At 41.0% G+C, this 20693-nt stretch overlaps 2 protein-coding genes across 7 annotated transcripts in view; one reads left to right on the top strand and one right to left on the bottom strand.

The window, feature by feature from the left end:
* VEZT (vezatin, adherens junctions transmembrane protein) overlaps positions 1-13800 on the bottom strand; it is a 60374-nt gene extending 46574 nt beyond the window's left edge. For 4 of the 6 annotated variants that reach the window (XM_042025902.1, XM_042025911.1, XM_042025940.1 and 1 more), the window contains exon 1: positions 13675-13800. In XM_042025902.1, coding sequence (XP_041881836.1) covers positions 13675-13710 — 36 coding nt within the window. In that variant the 5' untranslated portion in view covers positions 13711-13800. Of the gene's footprint in view, positions 1-1892; positions 2045-7624; positions 7732-13674 lie in introns of those variants that run through there. The other 2 variants (XM_042025931.1, XM_042025921.1) reach the window with 2 other exon arrangements.
* Positions 13801-13969: 169 nt separating this feature from the next.
* The window catches only part of FGD6 (FYVE, RhoGEF and PH domain containing 6), a 73463-nt gene continuing 66739 nt past the window's right edge, over positions 13970-20693 (top strand). The window contains exon 1 of the mRNA XM_042025889.1: positions 13970-14138. Within this exon, the coding sequence (XP_041881823.1) occupies positions 14126-14138 (13 nt within the window). The 5' untranslated portion in view covers positions 13970-14125. The remainder of the gene's footprint in view (positions 14139-20693) is intronic.

The raw sequence follows: 20693 nt of genomic DNA, 5'->3' as shown, positions 1-20693 counted from the left end.
AACCTGAACACCTCCACACAAGAACCTTTAGGGTAGCACGGAGGTTTCAGTCAGCACCAGCCAAAATTTTCCACATTTAGATGAAGACACAGACGAAGCAGTGGGTGAACAGAGAATGTTTTCCTCAAAAATCATAGTTTTAAGGCCTGCTCCAGGCAGAACTTCAAGGAAATCCTATCTAGGCTCTTGCCAAACCTGACCATCATCTTGACCATACTTGCCACAAGCAAGTTCAGCCATCATATGACACATGACTGTTCTTGTACTTTATTGGAACTCACTGACATACAAACAGCTGGCAAAATAACCCAAAAATACCAAGGAGTTTTTCTACTAGTATCTCTGGGTGCACCTTTCTTTGGGGTCCATGATGAGATAATTTTTTTAAAGCTAATCAAGAAAAACTGTCTACTGCTGTTTAGATTAGTTTAATTTCCTCACAAAAATGGATGAAGGAAGGCAGAATGAGAGGCAGAGACAGACAGAGACTATCCACTGAAGACTGAATTATCTAAAATCCTGAAAGCTATCAGTAGTAAGTGAAATACAGCATAGATGTAAGAATGCCCAATTCTTCCCTTTTACTGGTTACCTAGCTATGTCACAATCTTCCCTCTAACTGTAATTAGTAAATTTTCTACTCTACAGAGATAGTAAAAAATACACCATCTCTCCAAATGTTAATGAAATTTCAGCCTCTAACTAGGAAGAGTAATTTTATTTGTTGTTGTCATTAAGGTAGAATATAGGCACCTTACTAGTTTTAAATAAATCCCTTTGAATAACTCTTAGAAGGCTTTTACACGGTCTCATAATGGGTAAATTTACATTTTTTATCACTGCTCAGAACTGGAAATCAGATTTCTGACTATTAGGTAAGGAAATGAAAGTTAATTAAAATCTAACGTGACAGTTTATCATCTATTCCTTTACGTAGACAATGGTCTTCCTCTTTCAGTTTCTCAGAAAGTACTCAGGCTACAAAAACCTTCTCCAACAGATTTCTTTGGCTCCACATGCTTCATCTTTCCCAGTCTTTCTAAAATACTATTAGCAGAACTTACTTGCATATTGGAAAAAACCTGTATTTTTATAAACTTCAATGACCAAGAACTGTGCTGTGACTAAAATTCCTTATGTACGTAGAACCACCATTGTTCCCCTTTCTGAATCCATTAGAAGCATGCAAGATGTGGATAAAGAAAGCAACAAATAAGAAGTGGGTTGAGGCCCTTGTGAAATTAGATTATTAAGAATCTTAACAAACTAATCACAAAGTTCTTCCACTAAGAGTGAGGTCTCTTGTGTAGTACAGGCAGCTTTATTTTGCTTAGAAAATCTGAAGTTTACACTCCTATTAGAAATACCACAGATGGCATACATACATTAGTCTATGCTAACACAAACCCACACTGTTTATTTACTTATTGTATTTCATTTCCCACTGCCTAATAAGCCTGTCACTTGCAAAGCTGTGTGGTCTGTATAACTCATGGTTGCCTATAACCAAAAGCGGAAAAAATGGAGCATGTCTCCACCAATCTATAGATAATATCTCCCATGACATATGTAAGTAATGGCTAGAAAACCCATTAAAGCAATTTTTAAAAGTTGAAGGGTAGATTTTATGTATGGGGACATTCCCACAAAACTTCCAATATTATCAAGGAATCAGAAAATTATTAATTATGCAACTACAAAGTTGCAATATGATACCATTAAAATATCCTATTTTGTATACTGTGTGTTTCAGTACAAGAGACAGAAGTACTACACTTAATGCTTACAAAGCATGTTTCATCCTCACAAAGCTTTAAAAACAATAATTAAATCTCATAATGTGTCTGACGTACCACAAATTATACCACTGAATTTTTAGCTTAGATCCTTACCCAAACCTCTCATTCCTAAAAGCCTTCTTTCCCATAAAAAAGATCGCAGATATGCACATATTCTTGCACATGCACTTCTAACTGTGAGAAAAGTTCCTTGGTTTCAACTCATGCTGTTGTTCATCAGCACTGTCAGGCTCAGCTGTTTTCACCTGCAAATATCATGATAATATTAAAAAAATATACTTCTTGGTAGGGGAAAATAGGAGGCCTCTGCCTTTTTTCCTCCCAATTTTCTTTGCCTGGAATTCATACATTCCTTTTTACAACAGTCCAACATTAAAAAGGAAAAAAAAAAGCATAACAGCTTTTACATTTCTGCATGTGATATAAATGCTACACTTTTATTTCAAGCAATTCATGACACACCAGAAAGTTTATCCTTGCAAGCAGTAATAGATTGTAATGAAATCAAAAAATCAAAATCAAATTAAAAAAAAAAAAATTTGACTTGAGAAAAAGCTTTTATATTAGAATGTGAGGTAAAGGCAAGTTTGTTTCAGTGGATGGCACAAAGAGGGAATTTTAAATATAAAATCTCATCTTCCTATTAATAGAGGATATTATTCTAGAGGAATCTATTCCAAGTACTTTTGAATTTTTATTTTCAACCACTCTCAGCTTAGATAATAACTATAATTATTAGTATTACTCCTGTTGACAGACAGGTTTTTTTGTTTATTTCTAGTTGTGTCTGGCAGAACGACATGGTAATGAATAATGTACAAAGTAGAGAGGGATTTTTTTTTTAATAATGCAGCTTATTATTATGTTACCATCATACTATCAGTTACTGATAGGAAATATTATCTAAAATAAGTGCTGATACCAAAACAAGTTTTTTCAGCAATATGCTGTATTTATTTCTGAAGTTTCCTCCAAGATGCTGCTTCTTCTTCTAAGTCACTTTCTGGGACAACCTAGATACAGGAGACAGAGATTACATTTACAACCAGGGCATTTTTTTTATTACATTAATTGCCCTAAATGAGTGCTGGACATGAAACAGTTCCAGAACAAACAGAAGACTAAAAGCCATTCTTCTTTGGTGTACTTCATACGGATTATATATGAAAAAACTTGTTAACAAGGGAAGCAAGATAGTCAGAAAGAGCTGATGAACTGTTGATGAATACAGTTTTTGAAAGTTTTAAGAATCAGAGTTTTCTATGGACTCAGCTGAAACCAACAAAAAATCCACTTATCTTTTTATGCCTTTTCTAATTCACAATAGTCATACTGCAAAGTCATTCAATTGTAACTATTTACAGGACAGTACAGGTTTATTTAAGCTCCTGTTAACAGAATCAAGAAAGAAAATCTTTTGCCCCTCATTCACAACTCCATAAGCATATTTATTTAAGATCCATACTACTAAAAATTATTTAACTCACATACATACGTTTAATTAAAATTCTCCTTTTTTTCATTGTTGAAAGGTTGAAACTCATTCTAAACCCAAAATATATTTGGCAGGATTAAAGAACAGTCCACTAAATTACTTTGGGTTTTTAACACTTCTCCAATGCTTATTTTAATAGGGCACTGACTTGGGTTAGGAAAAACCATCATCTCAACTGAAGACTAAGCATTGTGTTTGCAATTATAAGACAGTAAAAAAAATCGAAATCAAGGCAAATACTGAAAGATAATCAAACATAACATTGCCTACTACTGTGTGATGGAAAGGCTGTTTTAGTAGAGAACTCCCCAGCCTCAGAAAAGAGTTTGCTTTGTATAGATAAATATTCAAATACTTACATCTATTAGAGCCTTGCAAGCACAGATATCGCACTTTAATACGTGAGGCATTTTTTGCATATTCTGAGAAAAACCTTTCAAGCACGTATCAGACTAAGACACTGTTAGCTTTCATAGTCTTGTTACAATAGCAGCTGAAAATCAAAACCACACCCAATTATTTTTGCTGATGCATCATGAAGTAAATGACTCAGGATTTCTCCAATAAAGACAGGGGCTTCCCTCACCCATATTCTTTACTATGATAAAATTTGCCACTTAGTAGCTAATGAAGCAGATTAACCTCAGCAGTAGTATTTAATGATATTGCACAAAAAAAAGAGGCTTAAAGATCTCCTCTTAAAATACAGATGTTTTGCAAAGCTGAGGTTTCCAATATGTCAAACACACTGTGGGAGCTTAAGCCAACTCCAAAATAACCACAAATTATGAATTATCAGTTTAAAACCCCAAAAGATTAAACATTTCTACCAGAATGACAGCAAAGGCTAAGGTATGTTGAACAGGTGGCTAAACTCAGAACAAATTACTAGTACAGAAATCTTCCCCTCTCCCAAAACAAATCTGAAAAAGTTGAGCTAACACTCACAGACAGTGCGAACTTTGTCTCCTGGAAGAGCGTATTCCATTTTTCTCTTTGGTACTGCTCCCATGTACCTGACAGAATCTCGCCCACCTCCCCGTTTCTTTCTGCTTGTCCCTCCAGGATGATCCGAGATGAGGACGAGAAGAAGCCGTCAGTGTAACTGCACCTGTGTCCCTGCACAGTGGCATTTTCCTCACAGCATCAGCGGATGCAGTTTGAAACTTCCCAGGATCATGCGATTTCTCCTGACTAATGTGGCTTTCTAACTGGGAGGAGGGAGATGAGGATGACAGATTGCTAAAGGCTTTTAAAAAGATACTGCTTGAAAGAATTATTGCACATTGATCTCATATTCAGCCATTAATAAGACTTTCCAAGCAAGAGTATTTAAAAGCCTCGGTCATATTCTCCTGGCTGGTAACCACCTCCTACTGAGCGCCGACTGACAAAGAGCCAGGCGCTGCTGACAGGGCTAATATTAGACAATGACCTCAAGGCAGCCAAAGAGTCATTTAGATTTCCTATTCTGCTTTCACCACCACAGCAGCACAGACCTTGGTCTCTCCAGCACTACTGTATCATCTGACTTACAAGTAGGCTCTGAGAACTACTTTAAAGCCACTGATCTATTACTGTTCCCAGATATTTTCTGATGCACAGTATCTTGGCCAGTGGCAGGATTTGGCATGGGGCAGCAGCATGGGCCTGGGTCAGGGGAGGTTTGGGTTGGGTATCAGGAGAGAATTTTTCACCTCAGAGGTGGTTGAGCACTGGAGCAGACTCCTCAGGAAGGTGGCAATGGCATCAGGCCTGTTTGAGTTCTGGAAGCATTTGAAAAACCCTCTCAGGCTCATGATGTGATTATTGGGGTGTCCTGCATGGGGCCTGGAGTTGGGCTTGATGACCCAGCTGGGTCCCTTCAAACTCAGTATAGTCTATGACTCTATGATATGTACCTAATTTAGCAGGGACTCACATGTCCTCAAGAGTTTGGGAAGTTTTACAGCCTGTGTGTGTTTCTGTATCACTGTATCTCTGACATGGGAATGCTCTTTCCTTTGCATTGTACAGCAGGTGGTTGCACATTACTGACATCGTGGAAAAGCATCAGAAAAAAATACTACACACTAGACAAAGCACTGAAACTCACTGAGAGCTCTGCCCTGTTTACCCATTCAAAAGTGGACCTGCAAATGCAGGTGAAAGCTGAGCAGGTCCTTTCTGACAAAGACAGAGGTAAAAAATACTGGAAAAACTGCAAGTAAATGTGGTAAATGTTCCTTTCCCTGATGGACAAGGTAACAAGCCAGCTGACTCTGTACCTGGAGCTGTGGGTGGGAAGTCACTCGTCATGCAGGTCCATCAGACTAGGCTGATGATATAGCAAGGGTGGTTTGTTTTATAATAGTTACTAACAACTCACAGATTTGACTCTTCATTTACATTCAAAACTCAATTAATTAATTAATGCATCTGACTGGTAAACTAGTGAAGTATCTCTGATACATTAGCTCCAAATAATCAACTTGTTTATCTATTATTGATCATGTTAACTAATGACAACACACTGTGCAAACATCTTTACTGAAGAGAAAAGCATTCAAGAAACAAAAGGCAGTCACATTAAGAAGATTAAAAGAAAAGTATACTGAGCAATTCTTTCTATTTGTTTCTCAAGGAAGTTGATTCATGACTTGAAGTTGTAAAAGCAGTACTGCAGTATTAGTCCTGCTGTAAATGACTCCAGGGCAACTAATACAGAGGAGGATTAAAAAATAGACCTCAAGATTTACTCTGGATCATCGTGTACTTTCATCTTAAAATCTTCGATTAAAAATAGTAACGGCAATATAGGTTTACACACCATATGGCTCATATAATACTTTTATCTATCTGTTCTGATATCCAAAAATGCTTGATGAGTTGACTTGGCCACTGCAACAACCAGACTGTTCTTCACAAAATTTTAAGCTTGCAGTTTATTTTATTTTCTCTCTGGTATCACCTGCTCCCAGTCATGTGAAGAAAAGAGCAAAGTCTGTCCTCCCCTTCAACTTAGCAAACCGCTGAGAAGCAAAATATCTGAAATAGTCCATCCATCACCAGTCCAAGTGCCTATACAGTACACTGCAATCTCCCCGGGCTGCATTCGTATGGTCAATTTAATCTGCCACTACCAGTGGGCACAGCCGAAAGCTGCAGTACCACTTCAGAACACTGACAGTAACAGTTATGCAGCCAAATGGTGAGATGGAACAAGGAAACAATGTGATAGAAAAAAAAAAAGATGGATTTCTCTTTTTTCCACATTCTTAGCCAGGTTATAGTCTAATCGGTCTCCTGAGCCATTGGACAGCATCACCCACAAATCCAGGTGCCAGCATAAGGAAGAGGATGGGAATAAACCGCAAAAGAGGAGTGAAGCCCAAACACCTCTTCTGCCAACAGTCCACACTTCAGGCACACAAAGCACAGTCCCAAAACCAGCTCATTAGAATGACAAATGAACTGTGGCTTTGACAGAGCTGTGTATTTGTACCTGGCTTTATTTCATGCACGTACAAAACATAAGAGTACTACATCTTTACTCCACCCAACATTCAGTGAGAAAAATCCTGTTAAAGAAGCATTACTGACAGTACCGTTGAAGGTGTATGAATACTGTTTTTCAGCTTCTTTTTCCTAATGTATGTTTGATACATTATTTTTTAGTACACAACATTATGGGCCTGATGCTTGACAAAAATCACATGATTTTGCAAGTCCTAAAGTTTTCAGGTTTTTGAATGAAAGTGACTTGAAATTCCCATCACAACAAGAAGTGTCTGAGGTTAGATTCTGTGGGGGTTTAATTTGTTTTTGTTCAATTTTTTAAACAAAATAATTTTAGGACAGTTTATTTAGGTGAAGAAAACATTTGTGAAGACACGTGACTGAGTGTTTTGATAAAAGCTCAACCTTTTAAACATATAGTTTACAAGGGTTCGGATAAGGATTTGAACATATAGTGGTGCACCAATATTCTAAGAAATACCACATTTTAGACGTTTTACTATTGTAGGCATGTAAAGTACACATCAGCTAAAGGCTGTTCAGTATTGTATTGTGCTGGGAAATGGTGGTGCCTCTTCCTAGAATCTCTCTTTAAAATCCTACAGAATCTGTGGACCAGAACATTACATGCAGGTATCCTCCATGCCCCTCAGCACCAAGCAGCATCTTGGTTTGATGCCTAAATAAGCACTGAGAGTTGTCTTTCTGAACCTGACATTGGAATGCATTAAGATGTTGCCCAATATTTTCCTTCGTGCCACATCCCGCCTAAGCAGACTCCACCATTCCTACCTCCTCCCCACGCAGGCCTGACCCAGTGCCACATAGTTACCAGCTCTGCTGGGCCCTGGTGCTTCCTTTCTCTCTTAGGATGGCATGCTCCTTGGAAACCACTTCCCCACTGTTTTCAGGACTCATTTCTCATATTAGCTTCTTCCACTACAGCAAGAAGACAAAGAGCACAGAACATGTCTCTTCAAACTCTGGAAAGGGTAACTCTATTTCTGGAGTTTCCTCCAGTGAAGGGAAGACTGACTGCTTGAGGAAGGGCTGGTTGTGAAATGAGAGCAGCTGTTACACGTTCAAAATCTTTGCTCTAGTTTGTGGGTTCAGTAGAGCTGTGTTCAATGTTTTACACAGATAGAAACTTCTGAATTTGGACATGAGGTTTTTGATGCTCTTTGTGTTCAACCCCAGTTTGTTTTCTTTTTAAATATAGATTAGCATAGATTCTGAGAATTGATGCAGACAGGTGAACCAAAGGAAGTCTCATTTTGTTACCTTGGTATTATTATCCCATTTGCACAAAAGAGAATCTGAAGTCATGAAAGAACACATACATAGTTTATATTGTATTGTTCAGTCTGGGATTTCTACTGGGGTGAACAACCCCAAATTTAAAAGTCTGGAGTCACAGTAATGATCAGATCCTCTAGATCTAGAGTAAAACATTAGATTCCACAGTGACACAATCATCATGACACTCAGCCAGTCCTTTGATGGGGCTATTCTTTAACATGTATTACTATTAGTAACAAAATAGCTAATGAATAGCAATATTAAGTAAATAATAAGGACAGAACTGGTTGTAGGAATGGCATAAGCCTCATTAATCAATTAAAACAATGGCTCAAGGAGAAAAAATTTATTTCTTAATAAATTTTTTTTAAAATGGAGATATCATGCCAATGAAATTAATTCAGTATTACATTGCACACAATCCTACATGTAAAGCTTTGTATTTCAAACACTGCATATGCAAAAGCCCTTAAAAATCTAAGCTGGTGGCAGTTTGATATTGTGTGTGTCAAAATCATACATTTGTGCAGTCTGAGTAACTTCTTCTGAATACACAGAATAGAAATGGAAAACAACAGAAGTCACCTGCAACCCTTCTACCAGAACCACTCTGACACAGTAATTAGGGATTAGGCTTCAACAGTCTAGGTGAACCTGAAGGAAGGAACATCTCACACATGAGGGGAGGTTGAGAGAGCTGGCACTGATCAGCCTGGAGAAACCTCAGGGTGGGTCTCATCTCTAAAGAAAGGGTGCAAAGAGAACAGAAATGAGCACTTTTCAGTGGTGCTCAGTGACAGGACCAGAGGCAATGGGCACGAACTGAAACACATAAGGTTCCCTTTGAACATCAAGAAACATTTTGTCAGTGTGAGGGTAACTGAGTACTGGCACTGGTTGTCCAGAGAGATTGTGAGATCTCCATCCTTGAAGACACTCAAAAGCCATCTGGACATGGCCCTGTGCCACTGGTTCTAGATGACCCTGCTTGAGCTGGGTGGTAGACCAGATGACCTCCAGAGGTCCCCTTCAGTCTTCAAACATTCTGTGGTTCTGTGAGCACAGCTTGAATATCTATCCAAAGGTAAAAAAAAAAAAACAAGCTTGCACAAACTCATTAAAATATAGGACAAATTACACAGCTGAAAGCAGAAATTGGAAGCTGAAAATGCAGTGTTTGGATCACCTTCACCCCAGAGTTCTGAAAGAATGGGCACAGGAGATGAAAGATGCAGCAGAAAGGATTTTTAATAAATCTATAAACTCAAAAGCAGAAAAAATCCAAGCATAGTGCCTATATTCAAAAGGAGAAAAAGCAATCAAGAATATGACAGGTCTATGAATTTGATCAAAAGCCAGCATGCTACTGAGAATAATTATTCTTTCTTGCAAAATTCAAAGACAAAGAAGAAAACAAATGATCATCAAAGAAGGTATCACATGGATTCACCAGAGGTAGATTGTGCCAAACTTACTTGACATCTTTCTTTGATAAAACAGCTAATTTTAGTAGATAAGGGAAATGCAGGAAGTTTATATGGACTTTTTACACTATGCTGTATGGATATGGACTTTTGATACAGTGCCATATCAGTTAAGATAAAAAAGATGGGAAAGGAACCAAGTATGTTGATGGCAGAGATAACAGTGGTCTACACTGAGTGGAAAGCTATGGATCAGAAGGTTACTAATGGAGTTCATAAAAAATGAGTCTTTGGTCAAGGCTTTTGAATTTTTAAAAGCTTTAATATTTACCATAATTAAACTTATATCAAAAAGCTTGCTAATGACATTTCCTGATAACACCAAGTAGCACCGTATATGCAGAAAAGGATTGAAACATAATAGGATGACCTTAAGTGGGTATTGATAATGGCATGCAATTTAACAACAGACAACAGCAAGACCTTACACAGAGGGACTAATAAAAACAAACTCTCCAGTAATGGGGAAGCTGTTGATAATCGAGAGTCGTTACCCTATCGTATTACAGGTGAGTCAGACAGTATGAAGACATAAAAATGTTGTTTGTAGGCCCAGCATGCAAGAAACGAAGTATTCCCAGAAGCAAAAAATGAAAATACTTGTATAAGAACCCTAGCAAGAATGCCAAGTACTATGCTACAAGATGTGGTAAAGAAACATGAACTGAATAGACATGAAAACCCTAAAAAGACAAACCAAAAATGATGAACAGAAAAATCTGTTTCATGAAAGGAAGCAAAGATATATTGGTTTATCCAGCCTAACATAATCCTTAGCCAGAAGAAGTTTGCTTTCTATGAACACATTAGGAGAGGCAAATTCTCCCCCTGTACGTGGCACTGGTGAGGCCATTCCTTGGCTACTGTGTTCAGTTCTGGGCCCCTCATTACAAGAAAGAGTTTGAGGTGCTGGAGCGAGGCCAGAGAAGGGCAGTGAATCTGGGGAAGGGTCTGGAACACAAGTCACGTAAGGAGCAGCAGAGGGAGTCACTATCCCTGGAGGTGTTCAAGAAACAACAGGCCCATGGTCCTAGTTGATAAGGTGGTGATCAGTCAAAGGCTGGACTTGATCTCAGAGGTCATTTCTAACCTAAATGATTCTGTGATTCTGTAAATTCTAGAGACAGATAAGAACTACGTAAGATAACAGAAAACATTGGCAGATGTGCAAGTAGGTATGAAGTGGCCATGAATAAATTTCCAGTCAGGAATCAGATGGCAGTTATAAATCAAAGTAACAAAGTTCTGACACAGTCCCTCAACTAGCATAATGATGCAGAAATTTAGCTAGTTTGAAAAAGAAGCTTCTTTAATTTATACATTAAGAAAGAAAAAGAAAACAAGAAGGAGATCTTATTGTCCACACAACAATAAAAAAACCTAACACAATTCCAGTCTCATATAAATACACAAAATGCCAAAATTTTCCAAAGGATTCTGAGGTAAACTGTAACTGCAGCAGTTTTTGTATAAAAACGCATCTTAAGCAACTTAACATCAAATTTGTTATCCCTTAAAAAATTAAGACAGACACAGATAAAAACCACCATGTATTGTTCTTCCATTGTTTAGTACAATCTGCTCTACACTGCCACAATTTTTAATTTGACGCACTGCTGGGCAGACAAGCCCAGGCCCAGCGTATCAGGGGCACCTCTGCCTGTCTTGGGCTCTGTTCCTCCCCACTGTTTTTGTAGTATTTTAATTGAAAGAGCAGATGCTTGTAACAAATGCAAGAACTGAAGTGCTGGGACTATTCAGTCAGCGAATAAAAATTGCTGGCTGCTGCAGGAATTAATTTATAAATTGGATAGAATATGGCAGCACTTAGTGGATAGACTAACTGCCCATCATACATTATTGTTCAATCATGATGATCTGCAGTGGCATTTGAACTTGATAGAAAACACTGCTTTCCCAGAGCAGAAATGCCATATTTCTGCTTCCTTTCCTTCAAAGATAAATTAATGTAAAAGATACTTTGACAGTGAGAAAAATGACTAGTCCTTGGAAGCTCAGAAATATTTATCAGCAGGCCATCATCTGTTTGATGCTGCAAAATTTTTAACGTGGACACCTGCCACTGATGTCTTCAGGACCAGCTGGACAGAGCTGTGACCCGAAAAAACATGCACAAAGTAACACTGGACATAACTGTGATATGGAACACGTGAAGCATATCCCATTTACTTCCTTCTCCTACCCATCCTTTTGGGTATGAGACACATGAAAGATCCCCTCTTTCCTGATTATGCATTTGTTAGCACACTACGACTCCTTACAACATCGATCGATATCTTGCTGAAGTGAGCTCCAAATGAACAGAGAAAACAACACAGCAACTGAAGTCTAAATGCTAATGGCCTTCCTGCAACAGGGATTGCTGAAGAACATGGGAAGTGACCTACTGAGGTGCAGAAAAAATGTAGTTGCTTACCAGAAACAATAAATAATTAAGGGGGAGAGTTGGGGGCCCAAGAAAACAAAAATTAAAAATGCAAATATGCTGTAGCATTAACTACCCCAATGCTTTTTGGCTCCTTGCCAATTCCTATCTCTGGCCCATGTGTGAAGTATGCTCATAATTCTCTGTGGAGCCTTCGTTTTAGAATGCTGTGAACCCTGCTGAGCACTTCAGAAGATAACTTTTGTGTGTATTTCACAATACCCATTTTTATGAGTTAGCAGCCCATCCAGTTTTGCAGTCCAACCAATTAGCCAACCCAAACAGCCTGTATTCGTCCTACTGTTGCTTATCTGACTTTCTTATGATGTACCACAATATATGACAGATCTGTTACTGTGTCACTCAGTATACCTGTAAGTGTGTACGGATATAAACACACACACTTGGTACAGTAAATATATCCAAGAGCCTTTACTAGTGACAGAAATCTGTTCCCAAAACACAAGGATAATAGTGAAGAGCATATGCAAGGAGATCTTTTATTCTCTGTGCAGAACTTTTTCAATCAAAATGGTAGCTGCTGCATGAACTGAAGGACTGTGAAACTGTAAAACAAGTATCACTTTTACTGAAGATAGAAATGCAGAGTGCAGGCATTATGCCTGTGAAATAAATTCTCACCACAGATTTATTGTATGAAAGGAAGCAATTTAACATAGCAGCAACGTAAACAACAAATTTATTGTTAGGATTGAAGGTTGGTTGTGGATGAACACAAAACTTCGTGGTATGGACCAAAGACTAAAGAAATACTACTTACATAGCTGAGAAAAAAATAATTGCTTATGTAAGGAGTGTTTTCCATCCTGGTTAGAAGAGAAGCCTTATTGCTATTATAATAATTATTCATTATAAAGACAGCATTTCTCTACCACTTTGTACACCTGCACAACCAGGTGCATCCTCCATTAAGACACAACTACACTTACCTGCTGCAAACGGACCCTATTTTCTTACCAAACCGCAGCAGTTGATGTATTAACTACCGTTTTAAATAAGGACAAGATGCTACTGTGGCTCTAAGAAGACGTGATATAACCAGAAAAGGTTTATGCAAATCCAGTAGTAACACAAATACTACAGAGATAAAGCAGTCTCAGTGCTCGCTGAAAGACACCTTTTACGGTGAGTGACACCGATCCAGATGGCAGAATCTTTTAGCTATTTACTCCCTCTGCCCTGACCCTGCAGTTCGGCCCGGCTGACCGGGCGCCGCTTCGCAGCCCGAGCGGTGCTCACGGGCAGCTCCGAGGGAACCCCCGCCGTCGCGGGCCTCCCGACACCTCCCACCGCGGCCGCCCGACAGCGGGACCGGGCAGCCCGGCCCCGCCGCACAAAGGATCGCCCGGCCCCGCTGAGCCGTCCCGCCCTCGGCCTGCGCGGAGGGCGCGGCGCTGGTCCCGGGCAGCTCCGGGGCGCGGGACACGCCGAGCACCGCCCCGACCCGCCGCTCCCGCCGGTCCCGCCCGACGCTACCCGCCCGCGGCAGGCGCTGTCCTGGACCGGGCCTCGCGCCCGCCTCACGCCACGCGTCCACCCGACCCGCTCGGCGCATGCCGGCCGCGGGGGCCGCGGCGCAACGAGGGACGAAGACACACGGGCCCAGCCCGCACCGGGTCGCCCCGCGCCCACCTCAAACACCACTTCTTCGTCGAACTCCGGTGTCATCCTTGCCCGCCATGCCACCCCCTCCCCGCGGGCACGCTGGGAAACCGAGTCCGCCGGCCGCCACGCCCCGCCCCACTGGGCGCTGCCTGGTGCCAGGGAGAACTACAGTTCCCAGAAAGCACCGCGGAGCGCCCGCTTTCGGGCGCCCGGCGAGCGGTGTTGGTTGGGGCGGGACCAGCCGGGGCGGGGCGAGCGCCCGGGCCCGGCAGGGGGCGCCGGCGAGCGGCGGCTGAGTGCGCTCCGTGTGCTGCGGACGCGGGGTGGGATGCGGCGGTGGCGGGCGGGGGGAGCTGCTCCCGCTGGTCCTCTGGCTGGGTGGCGGCGCGGGGGAACAATGGGCTCCTTCTCCTCGGCCCTCAGAGGGGCCGTGGCGTAAGGGACGAAGGGAAGCGCGGCTCCGCGCTTGGGGAGCACCATGAGCTCCGCCGGTGAGTGCCCGGGGAAACTTTGGGGAGCGGCGGTTTCCGCCCGCCCGGCCGGCGACAGGCGGGGAGTCCGCGTGCCCCCGCGGCCGGACAGCCTCGCCTCGCTCGCCCCGCGGCGGTGGGGACGCAGGGATGAGGGGCTCGCGTCGCGGGACGGGAACCGGAGTCGCCGGCGCGCTCCCTGTCCCGGCAGCGCCGCGCGCTGCGCCCTCGGCTCGCTCCGGGGGCAGCGCTGGGAGGCGGGCCGGGAGCGGTCGGAGCGGTGAGGGGCGCACCCCGCACCCGGTCGGGTGGACAGCCCTTCCCAGAGTCTGCTACGGGCTCTCCGCACCCCTCGGTACATTTGGCCACGGGGCCGTGCGGGCACGTTCTGCCCGGGGCTGGAGCTGCTCAGGCTGAGCCGGACTCTGCGCTCACCGCCCCGCGGGTCCCGAGCGGGTCCCTGCGCCTGGGCTGAGCTGACGGCGGGGAAAACCTGCTGGGAGCCGGGTTCAGGCAGAAGAGCCAGCACCGGGGCTGGGGCTGTCGCTCCGTCTGACTCCGCGGAGCTGCGAGAGTTTGTCAGCTGCGGCTTTGCTTCGGGGATGTACCTGCCTTGGCCGGGCTCTTGCAAGCAGGAGCCCCACGGGGGTGCTGGAAAGCGTTCGCTTCTGGCCTTTCCAGCTGCTGGTTGGAACTGACCTGCTTCCGTGCTTTCCTTACCTTTCCTCCCCCGTTTCTTGACCGCTGCCAATTTAACGGCTAAAAGAGCTCCAAGGCAAATTCCTGGTTCAGAACAAGAGCACCTCGTGTTTAAGGGAATTGCTCGTATTTATATTTGCCTGCACGGTGGTGTGCTAGCTTAGTACTTTTGTTCAGCCCTCTGTTAGTAGATTCCTTTCTTGTCTGCCTAAAGACGAGAACAGGAGTCGTTTCTGCATTGAAAACGTGTCGTGTAAATTATGATGTATTGGATGGAAACAGGGCTAATTGTAGGGTTAAACGGGAAGCAGCGAAGTGCTTCCTGTAGGGATTGGGGTGGTGGGTGTTCTGAAGAAAAAGCAATACACAGTCATCAAGCAGAAAAATCAGTGCAGTTCTCACTGTTTTCCTCTCAAATATGTCAAATTGTTATTAACTCCAGTGTTAATTAAGTTTCCGAACTCTCATTGCTAATCAGAATTTACTGGAAAATGAAAAGCGGTTTAATGCATCTTTCTGCTTCATTTAAAACAGTCCTGTTTTTAATATATGTGACAGAACGGATTTTGTTTAGATTTTGAAAAGCATGTAATAAAGCAGGATATCTCTGCTTAACAGCTGCACTGTATGTTCCAGTTTTAAGTAGTGCCGCTGATAGTGCAGTTCACCCCTAATCTTTCAAGAGTTAAACAGCTGTGCAAACAAAGTAAGTGTTAGGGGGTGCTCAAGAGCTTAAAGCTGTTAAAATTTGATACGGTACTAAGTTTCAGAAAGTTGAGTAGATTTTTCAGTACTAAATAGCGATTTCGGGATGTTTAGATCTTAGGTGGTATGACTAAATCAGCTTTATGTGTACCTTGTAGTGTTTATGGGAAAGGTGAGGACAAAGGGGTTCTGGTGAACAAAGTAAGCAAAAGAGAAAGGGATGCTGAGGAATATCAAAAAAGAAAGTGGGACAGTTTCATGGCAAATCTAAATTTTAGCAAGTTTTTTCAAGAGGGAGGCATATAGAGTAATAGTGGGCAGGAAGAGGGAAGATGAGGGGTATTTAAGAGAGGATGAAGAGTATTTTGTGTGTGATGTATTATGTGAAGGTAAAAAAATAAATGGGGAGCAGGTGAAACAAGATTAGAGATTCATGATCCTGCTGACAGCATCATGACAGCTTTTGACATTTCAGTTTAGGAGTTCCTATGCAAGGTATGACAAGGCTGAAGACTGCTAGAAGGAAGTTCTGAAGATTTAATATCCCTCTCTTTTTATTGCTATAGAACATAGTGCCTGTAATATATAGGCATTCTTTATAAAGCTAATGCTCACATAAAAACTTACCAATCCTGTATTTTAATTTCAGTCCTATGATCTGTAGAATCTATTTCCTACACTGAAATTATTTAATCGTGAATTCCGTCCTTACTCCGGTTTGTGCTATGTAACCCAGCTTTCTGGTTGGTAACACAGCGTTTCAGTAAAAATGTTATTGTCAGTCAAAGCTTCAGGTGGAACTTGAAATGCTAGAAATCTTTCCTTCACTTTGACTTGAAGGGCCTGAGTGCCTCTCTTTTAATGTACCTTTAGGACAAAACAACATGGTACACCATCATCTGTATTGCTTTAATATTATTTTAAGTAGGATTTGCAGGCGTATTCTTGATATGCAGGGCTCTCTCTAAGACAGATACTGTGCTATTTGAGGGGACTGTGGTATGGGGAGAAATGCCAAACATGGCTTCTCCCCAAGGACAGAAGTTGCAAAAGGTCTGAGATTGATAACCCAGCCTTAACCTCACTCCAGTTTACCTTTTGCCTTTCTAAATAGCGCGGTGCATATTCAGTGTCTTGCTGCCTGTCTTTTCTATTTCCTCTACAAAATTCTTTCAGTTACATCTCAGTCCAGAGCTGAACATAATTCTATGATGGAGTTCTGCCACAGCTATTGCTTACATGTTTTAAAATGTATATGTAAATCTGGAATTGTTGGAACTAAGGAACTATAGCACTTTTAAAAAATACTTTTGCATAATTTAAAGATTATCTCATTGTAGTGATCAGCCCATATGTTGGCTTCAATCTTCACTTACAGCTATACTCCTGCCATTGCTTTCTCATATACTGCACAAGATATATTTATATATTCACACTATAAATGATGCCAGTGAATGTCCATTTACTCGTTTTCTGCCTGAAAGTATTATGCTGGCTTCAAGTATGTGCTTTGCCTTTAAAAGGAAAAAACAAAAGCTCAGAGTTATGAGTTGGACATTTATTATTTCTTGCTGAAGAAACAGTCCTTATATGTGAATCTATAGAGCTTATTTAATGTGGGCAGGACGTATAGCTTAGGCTTGAAATTGGATTTGACAACAACGAGAAAAATGTATTTTAATGTCAGAAATGTAGTTCAAATGGAAAAAAATATAGCAGGAACAGAATAAACAAAATCAACATGACTTTTCCAATCAAACTTCATTGCTTTCAAGGATTGAAAAAAAAATGAGGCCTACAGGGTTTAATGTCCCTTTAACCCTTGGATATGTCAAGTCTCATTAGAGTTACTCAGCTCTGTCTCTGCATGTGATCTTAAAAGGTTGTTTATTCATCTCTTGTCCTTACTCTGAAGTTATCCCTGACTTTCCTGTTTTATTTCAATAAGTCAGCGAACAACCTAAGATTTTGAAATTGATGTTTTCCTTTTGCAGTTTAATTAGGATGTTTTCTAAAACTGTAGTGGCTTGGAAACCACAGTTTTCCCTTGTACTTTAAAAACTACATGTGTTATCTTCCGGGATGTTATGACTCCTTCCTTTTTTTGTTTCTTTTGAGCATTGTGGCACCTGAGAAAATCAGAGCCTCTGCATAATGAGAAAATAAATAAACATTTGCAGGAAATAAATTAATGATCTCGCAATACTTTTTTGAGGTGTTTACGTAATGAAACTTTCTTTCTGTAACTGAAAACAAAGTAAATGACCTGAAAAGCCTTGTAATGACTCTTTAAATTTTAGGCTGCTGAAGAACAGGAGTTTTAAAATACTTTATCTGTTTCTCTCTGCACTGTATTGAGTGCCAGTGCAATAATCTCTCAGTGTATCCCAAACACAGCAGTAATTATCTTTCTCCCTACTTGTTCTTTAAAAGCCAGATTGGCTTTCTTGTTTTGAGTCTGTGAGTTGTAGTGTTTTATGCCAGAAGTAGTCTTAGGAACAGTAAATTGGCTGTTGGAGCAAGCTCTTCCTTCATGTAAGAAAAAACAGCACATTGATCTCTTGGTAGATACCTTCCAGGCATCATATTATTTTCATGTATAGCCTACAGATGAGATTTCCTATATCTGAGAATACAGTGTGCATAAGTAAACAGGGTGCCACAAGAAAGCCAATGCATGTGTTTGCTCTAGACCAGCTGCTGAGCAGTAACTGTTTGAAGCCCTTTTCCTGGTGTGTGTGAAACAGATCTTCTAGGAGTAGTATGTGAAGTATATGTTACCTTGTAGGTGAAAAGGAACAAACTGCCTTATATACTGTGTGGTAAGATAAGATTATTCATTTGACCAGCTTCTATAAAGTAGCAGCTTTGTTAAATTCACACCTTGGCTTATGCCACAGTAATTTGATTGTGTACCCATACCTTAAGCTTAGGCTCAGCTGCTGTCAAAATCTGATGCCACACTGATTCATTGTTGTACTGTCTTCCTACTGTTCTGTGGTTCAGAAAGGACATTACTTCAGGGTGATTTGCAGGATCTTGCCCAGGGTACGTCTTGGGTGACTTGAGATAGTTTCATAGGGCATCCTGAATACCAGGAGGGGAGCCTCTGTTCATGTGAAGCATTGTAAGGAAAGGAATATCGAGTTATGTTAGCTTGGCCGTGTCTAGAACCATTTGTCTCCTTTTCATGGACAGATGCAAGTCAACATGACTTGTTCCTGTTCTTTTGTTGTTCCTAAATATAGGAGTTATTAACATCATCTCAAAGGTATTGGCATAAAAATTACCTGGGAAAAATACTCCTTTAGCAACAGTAGAGTTTATTGCAGAAGGGATAGTGCTATTTGATTTTTTGCCTCAGTTCACCTTCGTATATCATTGTTTCTCCTTATTCCTATGTAGGGCAGGAAAGATGTCAAGAGGTAAAAATTTGAGAAGGATTTAAAGCTGTGTAATAGTAATGCTTAAGATTGCAATGTCTTACTGGCTTTTCTGCTCATTCTCATGATAGTGCATAGGAGAAGATACACAAATGTTTTTAAGTGAGGTCCTCAGTTGTCAAATCCTATCATCTGAAGAACAGAAATGGGGGAGCACTTAGGGCCAAAGGATTGAGAGTAGAAGTTGCTTCAGGATGTTCACATCCTCCTCTAAAACAAATCAAAGGAAGAACAGGAGCACTTACCAGTCAAGCAATAACAAGTGTTGGTCACAGAGGAGATCAGCAGGATGAGAATGGGTGTTGCTTTTTCCTCAGAATGCTGAAGGACATAATTCACCAGGGAGATAAATGTCTGTTTTCTGTGCTGTGACCTGAAGTCAGACGAAGAGCATGTGCATTGATCTGCATGGGTGCTGCTAATGGCAATTTGTTGTTAGAAAAATAATGCCCTTTTAAATCCAACTTTTTTAAGGGGGTTAGGTGTTGGTATTTTTAAGCACCCTTTTTTTTTTTCCCTTCAGCACTGAGCATGGTGTTGGCTGTTCCTACGTGAGCAGCAGATTTCCTGTTGGTGATGGCAGCATTGCTAGTCACTTTATTTATGGATTTCTTCCTTTGCATAGTCAAACAAGTTGGAGGATATCTCCTTGACAGTTTCTCTGGCTCTTTAACATTTAATCTGTTTATGCAAATAAAATTTTGTATTTCTGCTCTTAGATTTGCATTTATTACTGGAATCACTGGATGCAGGGATTCTCTTTGAGAAATGAGTTAAGATTGGAGGGGGGAGGAGGGAAAGTCATAGTGATTCTCCAGTTTCCTGAGTGAGACAGGCTAGAGAATCCAATGTCCAGTCCAAAGGTTCCTCTGAAAATCCTAAATGTGTCAGAAAGTGAGTTTAAGTTGTCTGTAAGCGCTTGTGGCTCCCCCACAAGGCTAGGCGAGGTGTTTCTGTAGTTAATTATCCATTGGGTTTCATAATAATTTTAGAGCTTTGTTTCTAGTTTGAACTTGTCAAACCTCACTGGTCAGCTATGGAATTTCATCGGGGTTACTGTTTTGGGGTTGGTTGGTTGTTTGTTTTTGTTTGTTTTTGGGGTTTTTTGATTCAAGAGCCATCTGTTATCAAAAATATTTCACTTGTGCATAAGTATATATTCTATTACAATTTTACTTTTTAAATTCTTGGTTAAATTAACCAGGATGAGCCTCCTTGGGATTTGAAGCATAATTTTTAGACCTTGGATACTTCTGTAGTTATTTCAGAGATTGCCAGAAGGTGACATAACATTTCACTAACAGTCTGGCAGGTGCTATGTACAGAAATATTTTCAACTCCCTTCGTCTTTTATACTTACCAGATTATTTACTGCTTAGCTTCAGACCTGCATGGAGCTGTCATAAAATAACTATGTACAATGATTTCCAAATTCTCTTCAATTTTTACTCTCCTCAGCATAACCAAGCATCTCTGTCCTTAGGTGAATAGTTAGTTCCATATGGCAGCAGGAAAACCCCACTGTCCAAACAACTAACCACTCCATGCATTTGCTCTATAATGCTTCCTTGATTATATTTATTGTTTTTCACCAAAGAGGCTTGCTTATGCTTGCCATTTAACAAAAATCATTCTCATATGACTTCCAGTCATTCCTTACACCTTTATATATAACAGTTGCCTCCTACTTAGTTTACTTTCTGTTCTGGATGGGAAATTGTCCCTTTTA

Source organism: Corvus kubaryi, unplaced genomic scaffold (genome assembly GCF_017639235.1).
Source record: "Corvus kubaryi isolate FWS band 111438036 unplaced genomic scaffold, C.kubaryi_AGA036_p1.0 129, whole genome shotgun sequence".
Lineage (NCBI taxonomy): Eukaryota > Metazoa > Chordata > Aves > Passeriformes > Corvidae > Corvus > Corvus kubaryi.
This window is presented reverse-complemented; position numbering and strand designations above follow the sequence as displayed.